This window comes from Argentina silus (genome assembly GCF_951799395.1).
Source record: "Argentina silus genome assembly, chromosome: 5".
Lineage (NCBI taxonomy): Eukaryota > Metazoa > Chordata > Actinopteri > Argentiniformes > Argentinidae > Argentina > Argentina silus.
The window spans coordinates 21,430,658-21,442,201 of NC_139659.1; the positions used below are offsets into that span (position 1 = coordinate 21,430,658).

The following is an 11,544-nucleotide window of genomic DNA, read 5'->3' on the forward strand; positions in this document are numbered from 1 at the left end:
CGAAAGCTGCGCTGAGATCGAGGAGGATGAGAATGGTGAGTAGTCCGGAGTCAGCTGCACGGAGGAGGTCGTTGGTGATTTTGACGAGGGCTGTTTCAGTGCTATGTTTTGGACGGAAGCCAGATTGGAAGGGGTCGTGGAGATTGTTTGTGTCAAGATTTTTTGTGTCAAACAAAAAAACATTTTGTTTGTGTCAAAATGATATATTGCTGAGCAGACTCTTGTGACCTGCACTTTGGCAGTAGAAATATGTACTTCTCCTGTGTCTCCTGTGTCATGGCCATCAGCAGTGCACACTAGGTAATCAGGCCACCCCCGCCATCCCATGTGACCAGGATGTCAGGGTCAGAGGTCACCTGTATCTCCAGGGTAACTGATCATCTCTTGCTACAAAGTAAAACACATGAAACAATGGATTCATTAGATTCGGAATTTGTTATAGAAGGGAATAAGACTAGCTTTTCAATAATACAGTTGGCTTCAAGCTGACAAAATGCATCTAAAATACACGTTTTATGACAATTCAATGTTATATTGAAAATTCCTTTTTAGATCAGCGGTGAGGAAGGAGTTGAGGAAAGGCTACAAGGAAAGGTAGTAAATGAGGAAGAGACAGACAATTGGCCTTGAACGTAAGGACCTCCCTCTGGCCCAGGGAATCAAGTTTGAGTGAAGCGTGTGCCCACTATGACACCACACAACCAGGAGCCAGTCAACCTTGATGGATCCACAAGGAACAGAGAGAATAAAACACTAACTACTTTTGTCCTTTACACTCAGAAGATGATTCAGATGTACGTAGCCCAGTCAGGCAGCCAGGGACGTGTGTGGGTATTGGGGAGGGTAAAGATGGAACTGCATGGTATAGTTTGTTAATATGGTTGTTTGTGACTTTGTGGTTAGCTCTGCTAATGGAAACGGGTTCCTCTGCTTTCTAATGGATAGAAACAGCTGTTGTGTTGAAAAGGTCAAGTCCAGTAGAACTAACCACCCTAAGTAGTGTACACTCTGTTCAAGTACAGTATAATTAACCACCCTTAGTAGTGTGCAATCTGTTCAAGCACTGTAGAACTAAGTGTGCACTCTGTTTGAAGCACTTAACTATCCTCCCTGCCTTTTAATACTGTACCAGGAGCTTTGTACAAATACATCATGCCTTTATTTTGGAAAGAGATGATGTGTTTACATTTTACCCATTTCATTTTTATTGCATAGAAACAGACACGATGTGCAATAGAAGTACAATATGACAGATACAATATGATAGATACAATGTAACAGATACAAAATGACAGATACAATATGACAGATACAATATGATAGATACAATGTAACAGATGCACAACCATGTTTATGTTTTGACCAGTGTGTCCTGGTTATTCAGGTGTATCCCATGCTTGGGAAACGTTCTCAAGCAGGGATACTCAATACATTTTTAATCAATAATTGGCTACGAATTGACTAGGATAAAATTACACTCACACATGATTAAACTTCCTAACTAATATCATCATTGCTTCATTTCTAAATTATTGCAGTTTTCTCAAGCAACATAAGCATTTAATGGTGACATGTAAATGTGTCCAATGTGGAATCACAACAATCTTGAAAATATAGAACACAAAATAAAACATAGGAAAAAATAAATGGTTCCACAAGTGTTCTATCTGGTTTAGTCATTCTTCAACCCCAAAAGGGGATCACTCAGAACTGGCGGGCCACTATTTGAGATTCACTGTTCTTTAGGCTTCTCTACTCTGCACAGGGACACAGATGATTTATCCAAGTTAACATCAAACCCTGGGTAGAGGGGCTCAGCGAAAGTGGTGTGTAATGTGTACAGGTGGATCAGTGTGTCAGAGGAGACGCTGTAGAAGGACAGAGTGCCGGCCGGCCAGTCCAGATACACTCCTACTCTGCTGAAGGGGGGTGCAGGTAGGAGGATTGACATATCGTTGTGCATGATGGTGTAGAAATCATATGAGCAATATAGTCTCCAGGATTTGTTGTTGTATCCCAGCCGAGAGTCGTTATCATGTCCTTTCCTGTTGATTCCTTTATAAGCCACTCCTATATTAACAAAGTCCCCACTGTACTCTACCTCCCAGTAACAGCGACCAGTCAGACCCTCACTACACAACACCTGCTCCCTGTCCTCAAACCTCTCTGGGTGATCAGGATAAGGCTGTTCATTTTCTACACATGTCACCTTTCTGTTCTGCTCAGACAGAGAGAGGCATCTGTGTGCTGTGTTTGGGTCCAGTGTGAGCTCACAGGCATCTGATGAGGAAGACCATTCAAGAGAATGTTAGTTAACAAAAAGGACCATTCAAGAAAATGTTAGTTCACAAAAAGGCTTGCTAGCTTTTCACATTTCAGTGCCCTGACAATATTAACTACTTGTGAGAGTGGATGCTGTATAAATATACAATAAGTCATGGTATAAGCACTATGAAACTATGCCTCAAACATCAAAACCTACATCTCCTGATGTTTCTCCTCATACATCAAAACTTACATCTCCTGAGAGGACATTTCAATGAGTTGCCACTATAGTCCTCGCTGTAAAATAAAAAAGATACATCAGATTTGCATGATGAATAGGTTACCCAACAAGACAGAGCTGGGCATATTGGGGTGATTTTCAACAACCATATATTCAGTATTTACCTGAGTCTCTCCAGTTCAGCAGGATAGAATGAGTCATTGTGTCTCAGGTCCAGGTCTCTCAGGTGGGAGGTGTTTGAGTTGAAGGCTGAGGCCAGCAAATCACAGCTGTCCACTGTAATACCACATCTGTTGAGGCTAGTAAAACATGTATCATTTAATAATTAAAGTGTTCACTGGATACTGCAACTGTACTTGTGCAAAGTACCTCTGGTGATGCTATCTTGAGGTCTGTCTGTATGTCTCATATAATCATGTTTGTTCAACTGTGTTAGAAAGTTGACACTTGACCTATTTTTTAATTAATCATCAAGCATTATGACCATTTATGAAAGTATCTATAGGAGGGCAGCTGCTATGTTCTATTTATATTTCCTCTGTCAAAACGGTCCCAACTGACTAATATTTCCTTGGCCCATGACAACAGGGACAAAACTATCATTATTTTACTGTACATATCAAAAGGTTTTACTGAAATACTGACGTCAGTGTCTCCAGTTTGCAGTGTGGACTCTCCAGTCCAGCAGAGAGCAGCTTAAAACCTGAGTCTTGTAGGATGTTGTTACTGAGGTTCAGATGTTTCAGGAGGGAGGAGTTTGAGCTGAGAGCTGAGGCCAACACTTCACAGCATCTCTCTGTGAGGTTACATCCACTCAGGCTGAATAGAAAAATAACATGTATAACAGTTGTAAGATATCTGTGGTATTCTAAAGCTTTTTTATTAGTTAGTTGTTGACATTACTGAAAACAACAAAACGTAGTAATTGTTTATTAACCATCAAGCATTTTGATCCGGGAGGGGGGGAAACAGTTTATATTTCTTCTGCCAGAATGGTCCTAAATGAATATCCTCTTAGCCAATACAAAACAGCAGAGACAATAGTACTGTTATATTTACTTGTTTTAATGTTTGACTGAAATGCTGACCTCAGTGTCTCCAGTTTGCAGTGTGGACTCTCCAGTCCAGCAGAGAGCAGCTTCAAATCTCGTAGATTATTTTCACTGAGGTCCAGTTCTCTCAGGTGAGAGGAGTTTGAGCTGAGAGCTGAGACCAGTCGTTCACAGGATCTCTCTGTGAGGTTACATCCACTCAAGCTGAAAAATAATTCAATAAAATGATGCAGTTTGAACAAAAAACGGTTTAGTGTAGCCTACGTTTACATAAAAAAAGACTGCAAAAGGTTATAACCTTTATCATAACACTTCTGTCTTACGTATATCCTGTACATTTCTTATTTATGAGTTTAAAGTCAACACAATCTAGCTGTTTGACATGTTTAAATCTTTTTGGATATTCAAAGTGTAATATATTGATTAAAGGTCCAATACTGTATTTGACCCTGTATTTCTCCTCACCTCAGTTTCTCCATTTTGCAGTGTGGACTCTCCAGTCCAGCAGAGAGCAGCGTCACACCTGAGTCTTGTAGATTGTTGACATTGATCTGTAACTTTCTCAGGTGGGAGGAGTTTGAGCTGAGAGCTGAGGCCAACACTTCACAGCATTTCTCTGTGAGGTTACATCCATTCAACCTGAATAAAAAAAGTGACGTAATGGAGGATTTTGCCTCTGGGGGGTACTCTTGAGCTATAAGGGGAATTGTCAGAAAGAATGCTCAGAAATGATCTCTTACATTGTTTGGCTTAATGAGGCAAAAAATAGATTTATATTATGTCATAGGAGAATGATACGTTTTAGTTATGATAATTGAATTGTCATTGACTCAGTAATTTGACTGTGCCTTTTTGCCTATTGTGTACTTGTTATTATTTTATTGGTATTTCTTCTCCTTGATATTTCACTGCACTGCTGAGAGGTAGCTTGTAGCAAGCATTGAATTGTACCGTTTACATCCTGTATCCTGTGCATATGATAAACTTATATTTGATTTGATTCGACCATACGCTCAACACTCAAGCAAAAGTTTGAGATAAACAATTAATTTAAATACAATTCACGTTCTGTAGTATATCATGAAGAGTAACCTACTTTGTACTACCTACTAATATTTCCTTAGCCCATGATGACAGAGACATAATTATTATTATTTTACTGTACATATCAGAATGTTTCTGACCTCAGTTCCTCCATTTTGCATTGCAGCAGTCCAGCAGAGAGCAGCTTCACACCTGAGTCTTGTAGATTGTTGTTACTGAGGTTTAGCTCTCTCAGGTGGGAGGAGTTTGAGCTCAGAGCTGAGGCCAGTGCTTCCATGCATCCCTCTGTGAGGCTACATCCATCCAGCCTGAATAAGAATTCAATAAAATGATGCAGTCAAGTCAAAAACAGTTGAGTGTATCCTACAGTAATAATTACATTGAAAGAAGACTGTAAACAGTTTGTAATCAGGGAGATTAGGCACTGACCTAGTTTCTTCTCTTAACAATGTCCTTTACATTGCTTATCAATATGAGTAGTCAACACAAATGTGTCACTTGATGTACAATCGCTTGTTGTTTAATTGAGACATTTTTTTGATTTTCACAATGTAATATGTTAAGTAAAAGTGCAATACTGTATATTACCCCGTATGTCTACTCACCACAGTTTCTCCAGTTTACAGTGTGGACTTTCCAGTCCAGCAGAGAGCAGCTTCACTTCCTCACGCAGGTTATTGAGACTGAGGTACAACGCCCTCAGACTAGAGGGGTTTGAGCTGAGAGCTGAGGCCACCACTTCACAGCCTTTCACTGTGAGGTTACATGACCACAGCCTTAATAGAAAAATGTGTAACAGTAAGGTATCTATGGTACTTAAAACAGGCAAAACTGAGCTTCAATGGGTGACAATGTATTATTTTTCTGAGTTGAGTTTTCAGTGTTCAAGCTATTTTTCTCCCCAGTCTTTTATTGAGATACTCACAAAGATGATGTTGAGACTCGGAACACTGGCTGTAGCCTCAGAAGACCCTCCTCTGATCCATAGCCTGAGTATCGTGCGATGTCAAAAATCTCCAAGTTCTCTTCACCGGTCAGCAACACAAACACCAGAGCTGACCACTGTGCAGGTGAGAGTTTGGCCTCTGAGAGACGTCCTGAGTACAGGTAGCCTTCGATCTCCTTCACTAGAGAATGGTCATTCAGCTCATTCAAACAGTGGAATAGATTGATGCATCTCTCTGGAGAGGGATTCTCCCTAATCTTCTCCTTGATGTACTCAACTGTTTCCTCATTGGTCTGTGAGCTGCTTCCTCTCTGTGTCAGAAGGCCTTGTAGGAGATTCTGATTGGACTCCAGTGAGAGGCCAAGGAGGAAGCGGAGGAACAGGTCCAGGTGTCCATTCTCACTCTGCAAGGCCTTGTCTACCGCATTTTTGTGGAGGCTAATGACTGATGTCTCTCTGATTGGTGTGTTCATAGGATTGGTATTGCTGTCGTTGAATGAGAGGAACACATACAGAGCAGCAAGAAACTCCTGAACACTAAGATGCACGAAGCAGTACACTTTCCCTAGGTGCAGTCCACACTCTTCCCTAAAGATCTGTGTGCACACTCCTGAGTACACTGAGGCTTCTCTGACATCAATGCCACACTCTCTCAGGTCCTCTTCATAGAAGATCAGATTTCCCTTTTCCAACTGCTTGAAGGCCAGTTCTCCCAGTGACAGAATGATCTCTTTGTCCCAGTGTGAATCTCTGTCATGGTCTCCAAGATACTTCACATTCCTCTGTTTGGTCTGAAACACCAGGAAGTGTGTGTACATCTGTGTCAGAGTCTTGGGCATCTCTCCACTCTCTGCTACACCCAACAATCTCTCTAGAACAATGGCTGAGACCCAACAGAACACTGGTATGTGGCACATGATGTGGAGGCTCCTTGATGTCTCAACATGTGAGATGATTTTGTTGGCCAGGTTCTCATCACTGATTCTCTTCTTGAAGTACTCTGTCACCCGGTCAACACACTCAGGAGGGATCTGATTGGCTGCTGCAGGTCGGGAGGTTATCCAGAGGAGAGCAGAGGGAAGGAGATTCCCCTTGATGAGGTTTGTCAGCAACACATCCACTGAGGTTGACTCTGTGACATCACAACATCTCTCATTGTTCTTGAAGTCCAAAGGAAGTCGACACTCATCAAGACCATCAAAGACAAACAGAACTTTATATTTGTCATAGTCGGAGATTCCAGATTTTTTTGTTTCTGTGTAGAAGTGATTGAGGAGTTCCAAAAAACTGTGGTTTTTGCCGTTGCATAAATTCAACTCTCTGAAAGGGAGAGAAAATATGAAGTGGACATCCTGATTGGCTTCTCCTTCAGCCCAGTCTAAAATGGACTTCTGCACAGAGATTGTCTTTCCAATGCCAGCGACTCCCCTGGTTAACACAGTTCTGATTGGTGTCTTTTGTCCAGGTAAAGGCTTAAAGATGTTGTTACATTGGATTGGTGTCTCTTCTGTTGCTTGTCCTCTAGATGCTGTCTCAATCTGTCTGACCTCATGTTCATTATTGACCTCTCCACTTCCACCCTCAGTGATGTAGACCTCTGTGAAGATCTCATTGAGAGGTTTTTGGTTGCCTTGTTCAGCTATTCCCTCGAACACACACTGACACCTTCTCTTGTGGTTGAGTTTTAGTTCAAATTGGCAATCCACAACACACTCACCTGAGGGAACAAATGATACAGAAAATGCCCTTTTAGTAGTGTAGTTGACCAATTTGCAAATCTTTAAACACACATGCCCTCCATAAGTATTGGAAAGAGGAAGCATTTTGTCTTATTTGAGCTCTGTACTCCTTACTTGAATACTTTAAATTACTTTAAATTGTACTCTGCACAATGACAATAAAGTTGAATCTAATCTAATCTAATCTAATCTTAATATATTACTATGAGATTAAAGTAGAGATGCTCAGCTTTAATTCATTGTTTTCTTTTTCCAGATTGGTTTCACCATTTAGATTTTTATGGTTTCACCATTTAGAATTACAACCCATCTTTATACATAGGGCACCAAAAGTATTGGAAAATTGGCTTGACGGGTGTTTCTGTTCCATCACACCTGTCACGCCCTCTACCTCTAGGTAGAGGGCAGTCTACCTAGAGGTAGAGGGTAGAGGGCTACTCGACCCTCTACCTCTAAGTAGAGGGCAGTCTTTCTCTCTCTCTCTCTCTCTCTCTCTCTCGACTTGTCAGGCTTATTTCACCTGCCTGCCTGACCAACTGCCTGCCTGACCCTTACCGGACTACCTGCCTACATATCGGCTCATTCAGCCTTCTCTCAATAAATACACCCCAGCTTGGGGTTTCACTGATCTTGGCTCCTAGTCTGTGTTCTGCACTCGGGTTCACCAGTCTGACCGTTACAAAATCATTTGTGCAGGCATAAGAGAGCTGTCAATGTCTAGTATTGATTCTGGCTTTGTCAACATGAGGACCAAAGAATGACTGAAAGTCAAGGAAGCCATTGTGAGTTTGAAATATCAGAAAAATCTATCAGAAACAAAGCCAAAACCTTAGACTTACCAAAATGAACAGTTTGTAACATCATTAAAAAAGAAAAAGCTCTGGTGAGCTCAGCAATCACAAACAGGCTGGTTGGCCAAGGAAGACTTCTACAGTGGACTGAAGAATGCTCCCTATAATTAAGAAAAAAACCCAAACAACTGTCCCACAGATCAGGAATACTCTCCAGGAGGTAGGTGTGAATTTGTCAGAGACTGCCAAGTTACAGAGGCTTCACTGCAAGGTGCAAACCAATAGTTATCCTCAAAAAGGATAGTCAGTTTAGTTACAGTTTGCTAAGAAGTACCTAAAAAGCCTGCAGAGCTCTGGAAAACAGTCTTGTGGACAGATATGAGGAATATTATCATATACCAGCATGATTGCAACAGGAAAGTTTGGAGAAAAAAGGATCTGCCCAAGATTTTCAGCATACCACCTAATCTGTGAAAGAGGTAGAGGGGGTGCTATGGTTTGGGCATGTATAGCTGCCACAAGAAATGGCTAACTTGTCTTAATTGATGATGTTACTTCTGACAGCAGTAGCAGAATGTATTTTGAAGTGTACAGAAACATATTGTCTGCACAAGTACAAGTAAATGCCTCCAAATTCATTGGATCGCGCTTCATCATACAGTAAGACAATGACCCAAAACACACTGCCATAGCAACTAGCGAGTTTTTCAGGGCCAAAAGGTGGAAGGTTCTTGACTGGCCAAGTCAGATTTCTGTCTTCAGAATTAAATCCAATTGAATCTGCATTTCATTTTCTGATGATAAGATCTTTGGCAAAAGAAACAACAACAACTAAAGATGGCTGCAGTACAGGCCTGGCAGACCCTCACCAGAAAATATACCCAGCAATGGTCAATGTGTCACAGACTTCAGGCAGTTATTGCATGCAAAGGATTGTCGACCAAATACTAAACATGAGTACTTTATTTGGACATCATATGATTTTTCCAATGCTTTTTGAGCCCTGAAATAGGGGGAGAACGTTTAAAAAAAAATGGTGAACCAATCTGAACCCCCCCTCTCCATTGAATGAAAGCTGAGAATCTCTACTTTGACCCCATAGTATTTGTTTGATTTCAAATGCAAACTGTTGGAGTATAGAGCTAAAAGAAGACAAAATGCTTCCTCTTTCCAATACTTACAGAGGGCACTGTACATGATCAGTAAATACATACAGTACCAATCAAAAATTTGGACACACCTTCTCATTCAATGGTTTTTCTTTGTTTTTATTATTTTCTACATTGTAGATTAATATTGAAGACATCAAAACTATGAAGGAACACATATGGAATTATGTAGTAAACAAAAAAACTGTTAAACAAACCAGAATATGTTTTATATTTTAGATTCTTCAAAGTAGCCACCTTTTGCTTTGATGACAGCTTTGCACACTTGCTTTGATGACAGCTTTGTGTCCAAACTTTTGACTGGTACTGTACATGATACATACTCTTCAATTTTCCATTTCCAAGGACAAAGGTGAATACATTAAAGAGTATACAGTATTTGTACCATCGTCCTTTTCATTGTTGATATCCAGTATAACTGGCGTTGCTGTGTTGCTTTTAGTGTCTGTGTCCTTTTCTGTGTTTCTATGGTATCGTTATTGGTGTTGCATGTATTGGCTGATGCAATCAATTCCATTTTGGGGATTAATAAAGTAACATTAATCTCTTAAAATCTCTTACTTTCCTCCAGTGCATCAGCGAGCTCCATCTGGTTCATGGTTCTCAGCATGTGCAGTGTGATCTGTAGAGCCCCCTTCCTGGCACCCATCCCCTGCCTTTCATCCTCTCCATCCCCTCCCTGGCCCTCAGCACGTCCTGCCTTCACGAGTCTGTTCTTGTGCTTCTCCAGCTCCTCTTTGACAAAGTCCGCAACCTTCTGTTCAAGCAACTGAAAAATTAATTAAAACCAATGGAAAAAAGAAATGACTTGTTGTAAAGACATATTTTATTTGTTCCTACACTGTGGAGCCATTGCATGGACCTTGACTAAGTCTGCTCTTGGACTGAAAACTGAAAGCTCATTAGTCAAGACCCACCCCCACAGCTTACAAACAAGAGCTGGGACAAAATCTTTGACTGGAAATTAAAGGTACAGACTGTGGCTTTAAACATCTAAAACAAGACTCACCTCAAACACAGAGGACAGGTCAGGACCACTGGGGATCTCTGACTCGAACTGATCTGAGCTGTAATACAAATGTAGATAATGCCTCAATCTGTGGGCCAAAACAAATGCACGCACGCACACACAGGCGTATGGACGCACACACACACACACACAGTTCTTTACAGTATATTGTATATGTAGAGGTTGTGAGGTGAACACATGATATTACCTTTGCTCAGGGTCTAAGTCTCCTTTAGAAAAGTTAATTGGATAAAGCATTGACTGATCACTCTTCATAGATACACAGCTGGGTCCAGAGGAGCTGCATCCAGGCTGATCTGAACTGTAATACAAATGTACATAGACCCACAATCTGTGAGTCAAAACACACACACACACACACACACACACACACACACACACACACACACACACACACACACACACATACACACACACACACACACACACACACACACACACACACACACACACACACACACACACACACACACAGTTCTTTACAGTATATTTTATATGTAGAGGTTGTGAGGTGAACACATGATATTACCTTTGCTCAGGGTCTAAGTCTCCTTTAGAAAAGTTAATTGGATAAAGCATTGACTGATCACTCTTCATGGATAAACAGCTGGGTCCAGAGGAGCTGCATCCAGGCTGATCTGAACTGTAATACAAATGTAGATAGACCCACAATCTGTGAGTCAAAACACACACACACACACACACACACACACACACACACACACACACACACACACACACACACACACACACACACACACACTTTTCTCTCTTTCCTCTCACCTCGGCTCCATGGTCAATTGGTTTTAGTGACAGTCTGTCCCACACATCTGTTTTATCAGCCTGTAAATTAACATAACGTTAGCTTTAGACATATTCCAATTCAATCTCTCTCTCTCTCTCTCTCTCTCTCTCTCGCTGGAGATAATTAATAGAAGGTTAACAACGGTGAAGTGCCCCTTTAATTCTGTTAAGTTACACTTTAGTTTATTGACAAGTCTCTTTTGCCTTTTTGCTGTAGGCCTATTTTTCTAAATTCTTAATACAGACAGACAAAGTAGGCAGTATCTATGCAGTGATTTTTACTTCCTTTCCTCACAGACATGGAAATCCTACATGAAATACAGCCGTTGGAACTATGATGGAATAATGCACACAACCAAAGGGGCAAAGTTTCAAACACACACATAAAAGCCCCATAAAGACAATCACTTACCTTTTGTTCGTCGTTTATACCCACTGTCTTCGACCATCTTTCTCACCTTCG

General features: G+C 41.0%; 1 protein-coding gene across 2 annotated transcripts; it reads right to left on the minus strand.

Annotated features, from left to right (window-relative positions):
- Positions 1 to 1,198: 1,198 nt before the first annotated feature.
- LOC310805002 (NACHT, LRR and PYD domains-containing protein 3-like) lies at positions 1,199 to 11,537 on the minus strand. Of its 2 annotated transcripts, none has more exons than XM_083670487.1 (15): positions 11,494 to 11,537; positions 11,061 to 11,120; positions 10,807 to 10,920; positions 10,465 to 10,578; positions 10,257 to 10,314; positions 9,809 to 10,004; positions 5,528 to 7,265; positions 5,208 to 5,378; positions 4,743 to 4,910; positions 4,024 to 4,197; positions 3,595 to 3,762; positions 3,152 to 3,325; positions 2,671 to 2,805; positions 2,519 to 2,562; positions 1,199 to 2,280 (listed from the first exon to the last, which is right to left on the minus strand). In XM_083670487.1, exons 2-15 carry the CDS (start codon positions 11,069 to 11,071, stop codon positions 1,733 to 1,735), a joined length of 3,813 nt encoding a protein of 1,270 aa, XP_083526613.1. In that variant the 5' UTR covers positions 11,072 to 11,120; positions 11,494 to 11,537; the 3' UTR covers positions 1,199 to 1,732. The 2 variants fall into 2 exon arrangements, with proteins under 2 accessions (XP_083526613.1, XP_083526612.1); XM_083670486.1 differs by having other exon boundaries at positions 9,809 to 10,016.
- Between the last annotated feature and the right edge of the window lie 7 nt (positions 11,538 to 11,544).

Coding starts and splice junctions, on each gene's coding strand:
- LOC310805002 (XM_083670486.1), bottom strand. Junction 10,579..10,806: donor GACTTAGACCCTGAGCAAAG/GTAATATCATGT, acceptor TTTGTATTACAG/TTCAGATCAGCCTGGATGCA. Junction 2,281..2,518: donor GAAATGTCCTCTCAGGAGAT/GTAAGTTTTGAT, acceptor CTTCCTCATCAG/ATGCCTGTGAGCTCACACTG.